The sequence below is a fragment of the Aedes albopictus genome, chromosome 3 (genome assembly GCF_035046485.1).
Source record: "Aedes albopictus strain Foshan chromosome 3, AalbF5, whole genome shotgun sequence".
In the NCBI taxonomy this organism is placed as follows: domain Eukaryota; kingdom Metazoa; phylum Arthropoda; class Insecta; order Diptera; family Culicidae; genus Aedes; species Aedes albopictus.
This window is the reverse complement of record NC_085138.1, coordinates 107,476,005-107,493,809: the sequence shown is the minus strand read 5'-3', so window position 1 is coordinate 107,493,809 and position 17,805 is coordinate 107,476,005. Positions and strand designations below refer to the sequence as shown.

Sequence of the window (17,805 nt, the reverse complement as noted above, 5' to 3'; positions counted from 1 at the left end):
AATCAAACAATGTTTCACGAAAAATGGTCTGGGTATGATAAAACGTTGCTAAATTCCTGGTGGAATCATTAGTGGCCGGCATCATTATTGTTGCGGGGCAACCAAACATTCAGTTTTTCACTTTTCGGTTACACCACACTTCTACCGAGCGATGGAATTAAATAACTATCTGATTCACAACTCTTGAGGAATAATTTTCTATGGTCCTGAAGAGAACCGTTTGAATATTGGACGATTTCATTCAATTGACATGAATTTATCATGCCACGCAATGCGTGTTGGATTTCTCCGTGCTGTTTGCTGGAAGCCGTCGAAAATTGGCCCGCCGCTTGTTGCCGTGGGGGCGATTCCGGATTTTGCTGCTGCCTCTGCCACCACCACCGCCGAACAATCGATGAAAAGTATTCCTTCCTTGGTCTGTTGCGTTAGACGGTTAGAAGGCGAATGTACAACAGAACCCTTGCCGACAACCACCGCACCGACACCGAGCCGACACGGCCGTAAAAGAAGTATGAGCGAAAACGCAAACAAAGAAAGTGAGCAGCTCTCGTTCGATGCGTTCACCTCGAGACGACAAAGACAAATGAGGGAAGATGCGAAGAAGCAGTAGCTTTTATATTCGACGGGAGCATCCAAAATGTGCTCGATCGTGATTGGCTGGAATAAACATGGGTTCACTTTTCCCAATTTTTCAATAGTTTGTTATTGAAAATCAGCAAATGTTAATATTGGGCATAATTGGTGTAAAGATTTCCAATCAATTGGAACCAAAATTTTGAAAATTCAACGAGAAATGGCTGAGTTATTAACGCTCAAAATCTCCACTTCAAACGTAACGCGGCCGATTTCTGAAAATTTAGAATGACACCCGGTATAGAAAAGAGAGACGTAGTCCTACGTCAAAACATTTTGCATGGGAACTAGGATGGAAACTTGAGAGAACTGGAGAAAGCCAGAAAAAAAAACTTCGAAAATGTTCCAGGAAAAAAAAAAAGATTCCTGAAAAAATATTTGGAGAAATCCATCAAGCAATCGCTAGAGGAATTTCTGATGAAAACCCAAAGGAATAATACACGGAAGCATTTCAAAAATTTTCTTAAAGAATTCCTCGAGAAATAGAACCCCTAAATAAATTCCGCATGAATCCTGATGTTTTTTAAAATATCCCTGAAGGAATCTCTGGAATATTTTTGAAAGATTTTCGAAAAGAACCCACGACAAAATATTTTGAAAGAATCTTTGAAAGATGTCATAAAATATAAATGCAACTTTTGGGAAATTTCTGAAAAACAAATGTATATAGAAGAAATTCTGATGCAATACCGTAAATATGGGGTAGCTTTGATAGTTTTTCAGTAAATTTCCCTAATATTATTCTATGTATTTTTCCTGATTTAATAATTTTAAAACAAGTACTGGTGTCTCTGTTATAATTGCAATGTAAGGATTCGACAGTTTTAATTGTTTTGGGTGATCAATATTATTTTTTCATACTAGCTGTCCCGGCAAACGTCGTTCTGCCTGCCTACTGTGTTTTTTGACATTTAACTCTGTAGAAAAATGCCCCGCAAAATGGATTTTCAAACTTTCTCGTTTTCGGTGCGTAACCAGACGATTTTCCAATTTTTTTTTCGTACGAACACGTCGGAGCCCTGCTCGAATGAAATACTGAAAGAATGATGTAGATCCATTGGCCCGTTCCTGAGCCTATTCGTGACATACAAACACCATTCCATTTTTATTTATATAGATGAGCAAGAATCACATTTTTATTTTGGGGAAACTTTGATAGTGCTCTGACAAACATATTAAACCCCAAAAAATATTACTGATTGCAACGTAAAGAGTATCAGCATGATGGGAAAAGCCGTATGAAACATGTTAGGTTAATTTATTGTATCAAAACATGAAGAATTTTATAAGATTATAAATAACAAATTGAGTCAGTACTCCACCTGAGTGAAAATCTCAGTGCTTTTAGCTATCAAAAATAATTATCTGTGTAAAAATATATTTTTACGGTACATCAACATGTGACTATATGCTGCGCAGAGGAAATTCTCCTTATTTGAGTTGTTTTTGATTTTTTAAACAAATTTAGAAAACAACGAGTGTAATTGAAAGATCACTATTGTTAATAAAACAAGTCTAGTGCTTTTTTACTAATAATTTCATGGCAAAAAAAAACTATAATACATTGCACCTATTTTTATTTGATAACTACTTTGTGTGCAAAATGTGGTATTTTTCAAGTATTTTGAGTGATATAAAATATGAGTGGAATAAAAACATCACTAAGGTTGTTCAAATGAATCCACTAAACTACTACAATATATTCAAAGTTGAAAACCTACATATCATTGCTTTAAATTTTGGCTTATTCGCTTTTTTGTGGTATTTTCGTACATTTTTATAAAACAAAATATTAGTGTAATGTAAACATCAACATTTTATCAAAAACAGATTCAGTACATTGTAACGGAAACTTTAAGGCCATACAACTACATGTTATGGCTTTAAATTTTGTTTTATTGACTGTTTTGTGTAAAAATTATAATATTTTTGCAGCTTTTCGAGTAAAATAAATTAAGTGTGTCATGAAAACGTCACTATTACTCATCAAGAACGTCCAGTACGCTTTCACGAATAATTGAAAGGTAAAAACTACTTTGCATTGTAAGCCATTATTTTTGTTAAGCACTTTGCGTGAAAAATGTGGTACTTTCGTTGATTTTTGAGTGAATCAAAATTTGAGTGTAATGAAAACATCACTATTATTCTTCAAGTATGTCCCCCAAACTGCTACGAACATTTCAAGGCTAAAAAACTACATGTTATCGTTTTAAATTTAGTTTTGTAAGTAGCCAGTGTAGTAAGTATGGAATTTCCGTATTTTTCAGGGTAAAACAAAATAAGAGTGTAATTAGAACATTTTCATTGTTCATCAAAAATGTCGAGTACAATCCTACGAACAATTTAAGGCCAAAAAAAGTATATGTCATCGCTTTGAATTTTGATTTATTGCTTATTTTATGTGAAAAATAGGGTATTTTAGCAGTTTTTTGAGTAAGGTAAATTATCAGTGTACTGAAAAATCACTAATTTTGCATAAACATGTTCACTCCAGCTGTACGCATGATTTAAAGTCCAAAAAACCATATGTCATCGCTTTAAATTTTGTTTTATTGATCAATGTGCGCAAAAAATGCGCTCTCAAAAAAACTAGGAAGTGCCTTTTGCTTAATAACTTTGGGTAGACGCATCTATTTAATATTTTTTTAAATGGACGATGATCATGAAACCTGTCCGGTTCCATCGCAAAAAAAAGTTTTGAAATCGATTGAAAAACGGTCGAGGAATGCCTTGTCAAAGTTGGACTTCCAACTTTTTTTAGACCCTTGGTAGTTCGCGGGAGTTTTTACCCCCTCGGTAGTTTAAGTGTTAAAAAGAGTCAGGTTTAAAATAAAAGCCTTTGATTGTCAAAAAATGAATGTCGCTGAGTAGCTAGTGGCAACGAGGAATAGCGCATACAGTAACATTGTTGGGTCTCCAATGGGTCTCCAGTTAGCCTAGTGGTTAAGGCTATGGATCGTCAATCCGGAGACGGTGGATTCGATTCCCGTTCCGGCCGGGAACATTTTCTCGACTCCCTGGGCATAGTGTATCATTGTACTTGCCACACAATGTACAAATTCATGCAATGGCAGGCAAAGAAAGCCCTTCAATTAATAACTGTGGAAGTGCTCCAAGAACACTAAGTTGAAGAGAGGCAGGCCAAGTTCCAATGCGAACGTCGAGCCAAATAGAAGAAGAAGAAAAAGAAGAAGAATAACAATGTTTAAAAACATTTTTAAGTTAATCTTTTTTTTAACGGCCTACAACATACTGATGCGACCGGTACAATACAAGTAGCCGGTAAATCCACAATACTAGTAACCACGATACCCGTCATTATTGTGAATATTCGCATACATGCTCTTCATGAATCTTCTGCCCACCACCCCAGAACAAAACAATAATAATCCATATTTGAACCATAGATTTAAAACTATGAACTAGCTTGGATGGAAAGGCTTTTATTTTAAATCTATCCTGTATTAATATACAATAGACTGGGTCAACAAAGTCGATTTTTCGAAACAAAGCTTTTTCGATTGCTTTTAGCGTCCAAAACAACTGTGCAAAATTTGGGAGCGATTGGTTGCTCTCCCGTATTCCGCATTGCGATTAAAATTTTTATGGAATTTAGTATGGGAAAATCTTTTAAGCATTTTTCTCATAAATTATTTTGTTTTTGTCTAAAACGATCTAACTAATAACGATAAAGTATAGCCAAGGATATCCCGAAAAACTTTGCCGAAGACCGTAAAGTGGTCCGACACTTGTGAAAAAAAATAATAACGTACAGATTGCCTGGTGGTTCTTAACATTTAACATGTAAAGGAATAACATCAATAACACGGTTCGACAATTTTTTTGCCCAGCTCCAAATTTCACTTTTTCTGATTGCTCCCGTCTAGAAACTCATAAATCTGAAGTTTTGACCAACCTCCTCCTGGGAGAGGGGAGGGGCATTGATTTGAAATTTTGAAAAATCGAAAACTTCCGAGGCTTTTCGATCGCCATTTCGGCTAAATGCACGATATCAAAAAAGGAAAAGGTTGACCACGGAGCTTTAGGGGTAGTGCAACTATCAACAAAATTTCATGAAGATCCGTGAAGTCATTCTCGAGAAAAGGTGTTTTTACGAATTGATGTTTTAAAGATTTCTTATATTGCACGCAAAGAACCCAACTACTATATTGCTGATTTAATCATGCCGTTTAGCATGATGGTGTCTTCGAGGAAGTTTTTCACTACAATAACGTGATTCTTTAAACCTGTTGGTAAAAGTGATCAATCCCCCTAAAAGTGAGATAGAAAATTTAATGTTTGAATTTTTCAAGATACAAGGTTGATGTCTTCACAAGAGTTGAGAAAATGTTGTTCTGATTAACTTTGTCGAAGACGCTTAATTCGTAACTCCTGTTTTCAAGATACGTTTCGTTTTTATTACCGGCGGCCCCTTGAAAGTGGTTTTTTTTTCCTCAATAACTTTTTTCACTTGTGATTCCACAATTCTATTCTCACAGTCTCCAATAGGTCAATCGTGTTGACTTTCTAAATAAGTTTCTTAGGTGATCGACTGTATGTTGGATGTCTTCAGTTATGTTGCTGGCTTTTCAGTCTTCTGGGAGAATCAAAACAACTATACACACTTAGAAATTCTGAAATTTCCACGAAACGGAATCACCAAAAAACGTAAATGTTTTCAAGACTGAATCACAAATTGGACTCAATTTTACGCGCATCATGTAAGTGCTGGTGGGTAACAAATTCGTTTCACCAGAAACGTAGAATCAGTATCACGTTCATCAGCCACTTTCCAACTCGGTGAAATAGCCGAGAGGTAAGAGATATGGCTCACGATCAGCAGATCCGGAGTTCGAATCCCATGCATGACAATATTTTACTTTTATATGTTTTATCTGTCAAATCGGTTTTAGCGATTGCTAGACGCTAAAAAAAATAAGTTTTATTTTGGGGTGTCTTGAAAGACGTAAATTTACATGTTATAACCTCTAAATTTGTGTTTTTGAAGATGCTCGACATATACGACATATTTTTTAGGTTCAGGACACTTAAAATTACATGATATTTACTTGGTGTGTAGTTATGTACTTTGCAGCCTTTCGTGGTATGGTAGTCCGAAGCACCTTCTTCCCCCGCAAAGATATCCGCAAAGCCACCTGAAGATCACCCGACCATCAAACAGAAAACCAAATCGACCACGTTCTAATCGACGATAAATTTTTCTCGGATATAATCAATGTCCGCACATACCGCAGTGCGAATATAGATTCGGATCACTACTCAGTCGCTGTATGCATGCGCTCAAAACTTTCGACAGTTATCACCACGCGTCGAAGTCGAACGCCGCGGCTCAACATCGAGCAACTTCGTAACGTAGAAGTGGCTCAAGGCTACGCGCAGCAGTTAGCAGTGGCCCTACCAACGGAAGAGCAGCTTGGCGCAGCTACACTTGAAGATGGCTGGAGGGACATCCGATCCGCCATAGGTAGTACCTCGGCTACAGCACTAGGCTTCGCGACTCCGAATCACAGAAACGACTGGTACGACGGCGAATGTGAACAGTTGAAAAACGAGAAGAATGCAGCATGGGCGAGAATGCTGCAACACCGTACGAGAGCGAATGAGGCACGTTACAGACAGGCGCGGAACAGGCAGAACTCAGTCTTCCGGATGAAGAAGCGCCAGTAGGAAGAATGAGATCGCGAAGCGATGGAAGAGCTGTACCGCGCTAAGGACACACGAAAGTTCTACGAGAAGCTGAACCGCTCGCGCAGAGGCTTTGTGCCACAAGCCGACATGTGCCGAGATAATCACGGGAACATTCTCACGAGCGAGCGTGAGGTGGTCAAGAGGTGGCAGCAGCATTACGATGAGCACCTCAATGGCGACGTTGCAAGTACCGATGGTGGCGTGGTAACAGATTTAGGAGTATGAGCACAGGACAGAAGACTTCCGGCCCCTGACCTCCAAGAGATTGAGGAGGAGGTGAGCCGGTTGAAAAACAACAAAGCTGCTGGAGCAGATCAAATATCAAGCGAGCTTCTATAATACGGTGGAGAAGCACTGGTGAGAGCACTACACTGGGTCATTACCAATATTTGGGAGGAGGAAGTATTACCGGAGGAATGGATGGAAGGTATCGTGTGTCCTATCTACAAAAAGGGCGACAAGTTGGATTGCGGGAACTATCGCGAGGTCACACTGCTGAGCGCTACAAGGTATTCTCTTAAATTTTAAGCCGCCGTCTATCACCAATTGCAAGAGTGCTTGTGGGGCAATATCAGGTTGGATTCATGGGTGAACGCGCTATAACGGACCAGATGTTCGCCATCCGCCAGGTGTTGCAGAAATGCCGCGAATACAACGTGCCCACACATCACTTGTTCATCGATGTCGATTCGGCGTATGATACAATCGATCGAGAACAGCTATAGCAGATTATGCACGATTACGGATTCCCGGATAAACTGATACGATTAATTGAGGCGACGATGGATCGAGTGATGTGCGTAGTCCGAGTATCAGGGACACTCTCGAGTCTCTTCGAATCTCGCAGAGGGTTATGGCAAGGTGATGATCTTTCGTGCTTGCTGTTCAACATTGCTTTGGAGGGTGTAATTAGGATAGCGGGGATGAACACGAGTGGAACGATTTTCACGAAGTCCGTGCAGCTGCTTGGTTTCGCTGATGATATTGATATTATGGCCCGTAAATTTGAGAAGATGACTAAAACGTACATCAGACTAAAAAGTGAAGCCAGGCGAATCGGATTAGTCATTAAGGCGTAACTGGAAGCATTTTCTCATTTTTTCGGTTTTTATTTTTTTATAAATAACGAAGCAATATTTTATTGGTTTTCGTGCACATGTAAAGTATGGATCAAGGTATCTTCTGATTTTTTTTTTAAGTGGAAAATGTTTTCCATTTTTGCAGAAAAAATTTTTTCGTGAAATTTTGTTCATAAATGGTTTCTGCAAAAACGAAAAACATTTTCCACTACAAAAAAATCAGGAGATACCTTGATCCATACTCTACATGTGCACGAAAACCGATTTAGAAAATATTACTTCGTTATTTAATAAAAATTCAAAACCCAAAAAGTGAGGAAATGCTTCCAGTTTCGCCTTAATGTGTCGAAGACCAAGTATATGATGGCAAAGGGTGCCCGGGAGGAATTACCGCGCCCGCCACCCCGAATTTATATCGACGGTGATGAAATCGAGGCGGTTGAAAAATTCGTGTACTTGGGCTCACTGGTGACCGCCGACAAAGACACCAGCAGAGAAATTCAGAGGCACATTGTGGCAGGAAATCGTGCCTACTTTGGACTCCGCAAAACTCTACGATAGAATAAAGTTCGCCGTAACACGAAGTTAACTATCTACAAAACGCTGATTAGACCGATCGTCCTCTATGGGCACGAAACATGGACCCTACGTGCAGAGGACCAACGCGCCCTTGGAGTTTTCGAACGGAAGGTGTTGCGTACCATCTACGGCGGAGTGCAGATGGAAGACGGGACTTGAAGAAGGCGAATGAACCACGAGCTGCATCAGATGCTGAGAGAACCAACCATCGTCCATACCACGAAAATCGGGAGGCTACGGTGGGCGGGTCACGTCATCAGGATGTCGGATAGCAACCCGACTAAAATGGTTCTCGAGAGCCATCCGACCGGTACAAGAAGACGTGGAGCGCAGCGAGCTAAGTGTCGACCAAGTGGAGGACTGTCTGCGGACCCTACGCAGAGTGCGGAACTGGAGACAAACTGCCATGGACCGAGTGGAATGGAGGCGGCTACTATGTACAGTAGAGGCCACCCCGGCCTTAGCCTGATCGGTAAGGTAAGTAAGGTGTGAGTGCTAGTGAAAATGTTTCGTGTTTTTCATGTGCGGCGTTTGCCTATTCATTACTTTTGAATGTCTCTGCCAACATTCATGAAATTTTCACAGATGGTAGTTGATTATTTGTATATTTTGCCTGCAAAATATGATGATTATTGGTAGGGTAAAAACACTAGACTTCGCCCCCCTAAAATTCTGCTCTAATCTTCGCCACTTCATACATAAAAAATGGAATTTGTATGAAGGGGGCGAAGACTAGAGCAGTGGCGAAGTCTAGTGCTTTTACCCTATAATACTTTCAACAGCACAATCGAAACAATAAGGCGTCCTGACTAATTACTCTATGAGGGGCGGTAAGGGCAGGTGGAGACCCTGCTGTCAGCAACCTTCTGGTGCAGCTGATAGTGCCTGAAGGGTAGTGATACCCTTGCCATCAGCAGGTCAGATCGGGTTGCACGTGGGCATCAGTTCTTGATATCTGTAAAGCAGTTGGGCGCGGGCGGGGTTGCCCTGCCCGCCATCCGAGGACAAAGGGAGTGGCGAGGACCACTCGGGAAACTGGCTAAGCGCCAGCATGTTACCGTGATGGACTCTCCAGAGCGAGTCATCGATGTTCGTTGCTGCTAGGCTACGCACCTAACCTTGAGGGTGCGATGTGCACTAGCCCCTCTCTGAAGCAATACCTTCTTGGTGGTTCCGGAGAGACATAGGGTTTGGCGACCATAGGAATGGTTTAGTGGGTACGAGGGGAGAGTAGTCCTGGCTTTTACTTTTGTTGTAAAAGACAGCCTCAGCCCCACACTACCCTAACCTTCTGTTAGGGTGTCTGTTGAGCAGATTACCCCCCTATGGTTTAGAAGGAAAAAAAAATGAGGGGCTCAAATCACGGTCAGTCTCAAAACATGTTTGACTATAAAGTTGTAGATAGTTCATAGATTTTTTTTTTGAAATTTTGCCTATGCAAGAAATGTAGATTAAAATGTTTGTGTTCAAAATTTCAGCCATTTCCTTATCCAAATTCAAAAGTTACAGCACTGGCAAGCTAAACAATGAGCTGTACAAAATTCAATTGCGCGCGTTCTATTGTTTCCCTGCTACAAAAAAAGTACTGCACTGATTCACATGAAAATTTGCAGGTGAATTGAACACATCTTCAAATGTTATCAGGCCAAATTTGAGCAATTATGATGTATCTTTTGCAGAGTTACAGCCTTACTAATGTGTCCCGATTATTGCGGAATGCGGATACATGCTTTATTTTCGGCTACCAGCAAAAGGGAGGAGGTACAATGCTTTTGGAAAGCAACCCACATCAAAACAAGGATAATGTTATGCAGGGAAGTAATACCATCTCGGCAGGGGTCCTATTTTGGGCACTTTTCTGCTATAGCTCAGCCAAAATTCTGAACCAATTGACACAATTTTTGGAACGCGATGAGATACGGTTAGTATCTAGCCATGTACAACATTTCAAGTCAATTGGTTTGGAATTGACTGAGTTATAGCGAAGAGTGCCCAAAATACCGACCACTGCCCAATTGGTTTGCTACCCTGTAAGCAATAATCTTACATCGATCACGATAGCCGTTATGTTCCACGTGCCCAGTGCCAGTGTAGACGACAATCTGTATTCGGTTGCAAAAATTCCTTTGTTAAGCACAGCTCGTGTCCACTGCCTCCGGGATTTCTTTTCGCTGTCTTCCAAATCTATCTGGATACTGTTGATATGATTAACCGGCTTTGTTGCCATATCGAGCACAATCACCCGGAATCTTACTATATCGCCGGGCTTGTAGATGGGTTTGTCGGTTGTGATAAATATTGATAGCGTCTTCGTTGCAACACGGACTTCGACATCATGTTTCACCATTATGTTTCCGCCAATGTTGGCGGCCAAAAAGGCACATTCACTTTCAATGTTAATTCCATCTGGAACACTTAGAGAGTAACGATCACAACTCTCTCTTTTGAGAGTTTTGGTCCGCCGAGATGCAGTACCATCACAAGCTAAAGTTAGATTTATCATCACTTCTGTCCTGAACGGATTGATCACGGCCACAGTATAGGGTTGCCTTGGCTGGATGTATTTCGGCCCAATGATGATCACACTGAAATGCAGAGAACCTTGGATTGCTACTAGAAACGACGAAAACTGAGCTGTATCCTATTATAAACACATACCTGCTATCCTGACAATTTGCTATGGCAATAACACAACACATTAGAACGAATAACGTGTTCATCGTAACTGCACAGATCGTCACTATTTTCATACGCACTTCAGATTACCAAACATATCGAAATCAACCAGAGCACTGAAAAAGAGACTCAAACGTGTACAAAATTGTCCCGTGTGTCGTCAATACTGTCAGTCTATGGGAATTCCACGCAATTATCAACATCACCGGGTTATCAGAGCAACTAGTGCAAAAATAATGCTCGATTTATTTTTGGTTTCCACCACTCTGTATGTTATGTCCGCAATAATCATTCCACAGCATTACGTTCGTTAAAACTTCTCGCATGGCTTAAAGGTAGGGGACCGTCTATAGATTGATGAACAGAGGAGGAGGTATGATAAGAGCCCTAGCGTGCGGTAGACCGGGTAAACCCCCGCTCAAGGCGCCAGGCACAGAGGGGCGATCAGAAGTGATTACTCCAATGGATCACTAAAATAACTAATTCGACCGCTATGGAATGAACAGATAGCGCCACCGTAGCCTTGTGTGTGTTATTTTTATTTGTGCCTGCTTGCTTATAGGCAAATCTGACGGAAGCTTACGATTCCTCTGCATCTGATGGCAGGAATGAGAACCCTCCTCCAAAAAGTGCCATGGTGCAGCATAGGCAAAGTGCACTTTTTCGTATCGAATTCCGCATCGTAGAGAAACAAAGATCACTTTTTGGAAAGAAAATTTATTTCTCTTTCAGTTGCGCTTAGATCAGGTAGGTACTTACGAACAATTTATGTGATTAATTTAAGGAGCTCTTGCTATGCCTCCGGAGGGCGATCTTCCGGATTTTTTGTTAGCTGGCCAATCCAATGTCTGTCGGCGTGGGCATCAAGAATGATCATAATGGAAGCCATTGCAAATGGAAAATAGCAACTTCTAGAGCAAAAAATAAGTAAAATTTGACGACAAATTGAAAATTGACTTTTTATGTAAACAAACGATTTTCTCCTTATCTCACCAAGCGCCTCTACAATTGGGGGTCATTTGAATTAGCCTATGTGTTTTACCCAAACAGCCAGTAGTCGTATAAGATGATGCATAATATGTTAAAGTGGAGGCGATATGCGTACATTTTACATGCGCCTAAATGGAGGCATGCACGTATATGGCCTCCACTTTATCATCTTATGCATCATCTTATACGATTACTGGTTGTCTGAGTACTTCCATACGACGCACAGTGGGAAAAAATAGGTATAAAACGCGAATAAATTCAATATCTCTGCTCGGAGTGGATGGATTCGGATGAATTTTTGACACAAACTGCAACAATCTCTACAGTTTCGGATAAGGAGGGTGTCATTCACCGCACGATGGTGGAAATCAGTGAATTTAGCTCATTTTACCCCACTCTCTCTATCATACACCTTTTTGAGAAAATCCTCATCTATTCCCGACTGGCGCGCAAAATAAATGACTTATTTAACTCGTATTTGTGTAAAAACTTCCATAGTATCGGCAATTCAACATAGGGTTGGTCCTGCTCTTATCGATTGCGTTCCAGTCCGGGCGGAGATACATGTGAAATTTCAAAGAAATAGGGGATGTCGGGGTTATTTGAAGATATTTCAATTTTTAAAGCCGTGCGGTGAGCCAAATCAGCTCCATTCGATACTACGGAAGATTTTACACAATCACGACTTAAATAAACGATTTATTTTGCACTTCAGGAATTTCCGAAAAAGGTGAAAAAGAGAGAGAGAGAGAGAGTGGGGTAAAACGAGCTAAATACATTGACTTCCAGCATCGTGCGGCGAATGACACGTTCTTTATCTGAAACTATAGAGAATTTTACAGTTTGTGTCAAAAATTCATTCAAATCCATTCACTCCGAGCTGAGATATTGAATTTATTCGCGTTTTATACCTATTTTTCCCATTGTGCGACGCTGGAGCACAGAGAACCAGGCATCCAATTTTTCACTCACGTGATCAAATTCCATGGATTTATCCACCTCCGCGATCATGCTTTTTCACTGCATGGGATGAAAAATAAAAGTTTCTCACTCCAGCGCTCACGATAATTCTCTTTCTCTCCATGCACAACTCACGGATAAACTACTGTTCGCGCCCGCCGCGGTTCTGTTTCGGACACTTGCTGAAAACTCGAGTTGATTCCACTAGAGAAACACTTTATTACGCGAACACCAACTAATTTATTTACAACGAAAAGAGGAGATGTTTCCTCCGCGGCGGTTTATTCTGACTGATTTATAAACAGCTGTTTTTGCCTACACTACACCCAAAACAGAGCCATAAGCGCGCTTTAGCTCACAGCCTAATGTGCACGGAACGCGCATGCTACAAGCGCAAAACACTCATGCTCGCTGGCGCACAAACGCTCACGGACGGTATACTCAATACATGCGCCGTGAAAACTATGTAACGATACATCAACTGCTCGACGGTTGTACTCGAAGAAACTGCGATTGACAATGCACGCATACAAATACTGTATGGAAAATAAACAAATTACGAAATACACGCACACACACAGTGCACAGAAAGCAGTCGCATTTGCGCACGGTTCATGTGTGCGCATATGAGGTAGCTTTTTCAGTTTTTCGGTCATCTCTCGCAAGTCCGGTCGTCGGTTGGAAAACTCGCGACGGACGAGTCGTGCACGGTTGCATCACACATCGCGCACAGGTGAATCGCTCTCGCATTTCTGAAAAATCGCGTCGAAAACAGTTTTTCCGTCCTTGAACCAGTGTTATTTTTAGTGTCCTGGAACCCCACAACCGCAGACGAGCCAGTGCTGGTGTCTTATCCGCGAAAGCACCCCCGTTCCGGCCGGTTCGCGAATTATGCGCATTTGGTTTTTCGGTCGTCGCCTCTGTGCCTAAGTGGTGTCTAATTGTGTTATTATTCTCGAGGGGAGATGAAACTTTTCTCGAACGCGCTGGTCCTGCGGAAAAACGTCCGGGACCAGTCGCCGAACATCCTCCGGCTGTGGGCCACCCAGTGTGAGTTTGTATTTGCCCAGCAGCTCCGGCGCAGTCAGCAGATATTGGCCCTGTATGCCAAGATTTAGGAGGAACGAGCCCTGCGGGAACTGCTGAAACGATTCCGTGGACAGGTGGGTGTTGGGGGACTATGGGTTCTACCGGGTTATTAGTGGGGAGCTGGTCGTTTACATAACGGCAGCAGCAGCAGTCGCCTTCTATAAATTGCGATTTGCGAGTTCTTTTTGGTGGTCGTCTTCACCGGAGGGAGATTTTGTTATCACCTCTCTGCACTCGATTAATTTATTGATATTATTTTTGGAATTTTCTTTGTGTTAAGAATTGTTGTCGTGAGATCACAGTTCTTATGGAACTCTTTGGAGGATTTCTGATTAATTTATTGAAAATGTTTTTGTGTTAAGAATTGTTGACGTGCGATCACAGTTCTTATCGAACTCTTCGGAGGAACTCTGATTATTTTATTGAAATTCTTTTTGGGATTTTGTTTGTGTTGAGAATTGTTGTCGTGACCGTGAGACCACAGTTCTTGTGGAACTCTTTGGAGAAGCTCTGATTGATTTATTGAAATTATTTTTGAAATTTTGTTTGTGGAAAGAGTTATTATAGTGAGATCACAGTTCTTATGGAACTTTTTGGAGGAACTCTAATTAATTTATTGAAAATATTTTTGAAATTTTGTTTGAGTTAAGAATTGTTGTCGTGAGATCACAGTTCTCTGGAACTCTGATTTATTTATTGAAATTGTTTTTGTGTTCAGAATTGTTTTCGTGAGATCACAGTTCTTATGGAACTCTTTGGATGAACTCTGATCATTTTATTGAAATTATTTTTTAAATTTTGTTTGTGGAAAGAATTGTTATAGTGAGATCACAGTTCTTATGGAACTTTTTGGAGGAACTCTGATTATTTAATTGCAAATCTTTTTGGAATTTTGTATGTGGAAAAAATTGTTGTCGTGAGATAACAGTTCTTATCGAACTCTTGGGAGGAACTGTTGTAGTGAGATTACAGCTCTTATGGCACTCATTGGAGGAACTCGGATTATTTTATGGAAATTGTTTTTGGATTTTTTTTGTGAAAAGAACTGTTGTAGTGAGATCACAGTTCTTATGGAACTCTTTGGAGGAATTCTGGATAATTTATTGAAATTATTTTTGGAATTCTTTTTGTGTTAAGAGTTGTTATCGTGAGATCACAGTTCTTATGGAACTCTTTGGAGGAATTATGATTAATGTATTATAATTGTTTTTGGAATTTTATTTGTGGAAAGAATTGTTGTAGTGAGATCACAGTTCTTATAGAACTCTTTGGAGGAACTCTGATTATTTTATTGAAATTGTTTTTGAAATTTTGCTGGTGGAAAGAATTGTTGTCGTGAGATCACAGTTCTTATGGAACTCTTTGGAGGAATTCTGGATAATTTATTGAAATTATTTTTGGAATTCTTTTTGTGTTAAGAGTTGTTATCGTGAGATCACAGTTCGTATGGAACTCTCTTTAGGAATTCTGATTAATGTATTATAATTGTTTTTGGAATTTTATTTGTGGAAAGAATTGTTGTAGTGAGATCACAGTTCTTATGGAACTCTTTGGAGGATTTCTGATTAATTTATTGAAATTGATTTTGTGTTAAGAATTTTTGACGTGCGATCACAGTTCTTATCGAACTCTTTGGAGGAACTCTGATTATTTTATTGAAATTGGTTTTGGAATTTTGTTTGTGGAAAGAATTATTGTAGTGAGATCACAGTTCTTGTGGAATTCTTTGGAGGAACTCTGATGAATTTATTGAAATTATTCTTGAAATTTTGTTTGTGGAAAGAATTGTTATAGTGAGATCACATTTCTTATGGAACTCTTTGGAGGAACCCTAATTATTTTATAGAAATTTTTTTTGGAGTTTTGTTTGGGGAAGGAATTGTTGTAGTGAGATCACAGTTCTTATGAAACTCTTTGGAGGAACTCTGATTATTTTATTGAAATTGTTTTTGGAATTTTGTTTGTGGAAAGAATTGTTGTAGTGAGATCACAATTCTTATGGAACTCTTTGGAGGAACCCTAATTATTTTATAGAAATTGTTTTTGGAGTTTTGTTTGGGGAAGGAATTGTTGTAGTGAGATCACAGTTCTTACTGAACTCTTTTGAAAAACTCTGATTAGTTTATTGAAATTGTTTTTGGAATTTTGTTTGTGGAAAGAATTGATGTAGTGAGATCACAGTTCTTATGAAACTCTTTATAAGAACTCTGATTATTTTATTGAAATTGTTTTTGGAATTTTCTTTGTGTTAAGAATTGTTGTCGTGAGATCACAGTTCTTAAGAAACTCTTTGGAGGAACTCTGATTATTTTATGGAAATTGTTTTTGGAGCTTTGTTTGGGGAAAGAATTGTTGTAGTGAGATGACAGTTCATATGGAACTCTTTGGATGAACTCTGATTAATTTATCAAAATTGAATTTGGAATTCTTTTTGTGTAAAGAATTGTTGTCGTGAGATCACAGTTCTTAAGAAACTCTTTGGAGGAACTCTGATTATTTTATGGAAATTGTTTTTGGAGTTTTTTTTGGGGAAAGAATTGTTGTAGTGAGATCACAGTTCTTATTGAACTCTTTAGAAGAACTCTGATTAGTTTTTTGAAATTATTTTTGAAATTATAATTGTGTTAAGAATTGTTGTAGTGAGACCACAGTTCTTATGGCACTCTTTGGAGGAACTCTGATTATTTTATTGAACTTGTTTTTGGAATTTTGTTTGTGGAAAGAATTATTGTAGTGAGATCACAGTTCTTATGGAACTCTTTGGAGGAACTCTGATTAATTTATTGATATTATTTTTGGAATTTTCTCTGTATTAAAAATTGTTATCGTGAGATCACAGTTCTTATGGAACTCTTTGGATGAACTCTGATTATTTTATGGAAATTGTTTCTGGAGCTTTGTTTGGGAAAAGAATTGTTGTAGTGAGATCACAGTTCTTATTGAACTCTTTAGAAGAACTCTGATTAGTTTATTGAAATTATTTTTGAAATTGTAATTGTGTTAAGAATTGTTGTAGTGAGATCACAGTTCGTATGAAACTCTTTGGAGGAACTCTGATTATTGTTTTGAAAATGTTTTTGGAATTTTGTTTGTGGAAAGAATTGTTGTAGTGAGATCACAGTTCTTATGGCACTCTTTGGAGGAACTCTGATTAATTTATCAAAATTGAATTTGGAATTTTCTTTGTGTTAAGAATTGTTATCGTGAGATCACAGTTCTTATGGAACTCTTTGGAAGAACTCTGAGTATTTTATGGAAATTGTTTTTGGAATTTTGTTTGTGGAAAGAATTGTTGTCGTGAGATCACAGTTTTTATGGAACTCTTTGGAGGAACTCTGATTATTTTATTGAAATTCTTTTTGGGATTTTGTTTGTGTTAAGAATTGTTGTCGTGAGACCACAGTTCTTGTGGAACTCTTTGGAGAAGCTCTGATTGATTTATTGAAATTATTTTTGAAATTTTGTTTGTGGATAGAGTTATTATAGTGAGATCACAGTTTTTATGGAACTTTTTGGAGGAACTCTAATTAATTTATTTAAAATATTTTTGATATTTTGTTTGAGTTAAGAATTGTAGTCGTGAGATCACAGTTCTCTGGAACTTTGATTTATTTATTGAAATTGTTTTTGTGTTAAGAATTGTTATCGTGAGATCACAGTTCTTATGGAACTTTTTGGAGGAACTCTGATTATTTTATGGAAATTGTTCTTGGATTTATTTTTTTTGTGAAAAGAACTGTTGTAGTGAGATCACAGTTCTTATCGAACTCTTTGGAGGAACTCTGATTATTTTATTGAAATTGTTTTTGGAATTGTGTTTGTGGAAAGAATTGTTGTCGTGAGATCACAGTTCTTATGAAACTCTTTATAAGAACTCTGATTATTTTATTGAAATTGTTTTTGGAATTTTCTTTGTGTTAAGAATTGTTATCGTGAGATCACAGTTCTTATGGAACTCTTTGAAAGATTTCTGATTAATTTATTGAAATTGTTGTTGTGTTAAGAATTGTTGTAGTGAGATCACAGTTCTTATGGAACTCTTTGGATGAACTCTGATTATTTTATGGAAATTGTTTTTGGAGTTTTGTTT

General features: G+C 38.9%; 1 protein-coding gene across 1 annotated transcript in view; it reads right to left on the bottom strand.

Annotated features, from left to right (window-relative positions):
- The window catches only part of LOC109416021 (thioester-containing protein 1 allele R1-like), an 82,571-nt gene extending 71,370 nt beyond the window's left edge, over positions 1-11,201 (bottom strand). The window contains exons 1-2 of the mRNA XM_019689988.3: positions 10,659-11,201; positions 10,048-10,585 (exon numbers count right to left, since the gene is read on the bottom strand). Of these exons, the coding sequence (XP_019545533.3) occupies positions 10,048-10,585; positions 10,659-10,750 (630 nt within the window). The 5' untranslated portion in view covers positions 10,751-11,201. The remainder of the gene's footprint in view (positions 1-10,047; positions 10,586-10,658) is intronic.
- Positions 11,202-17,805: the final 6,604 nt, after the last annotated feature.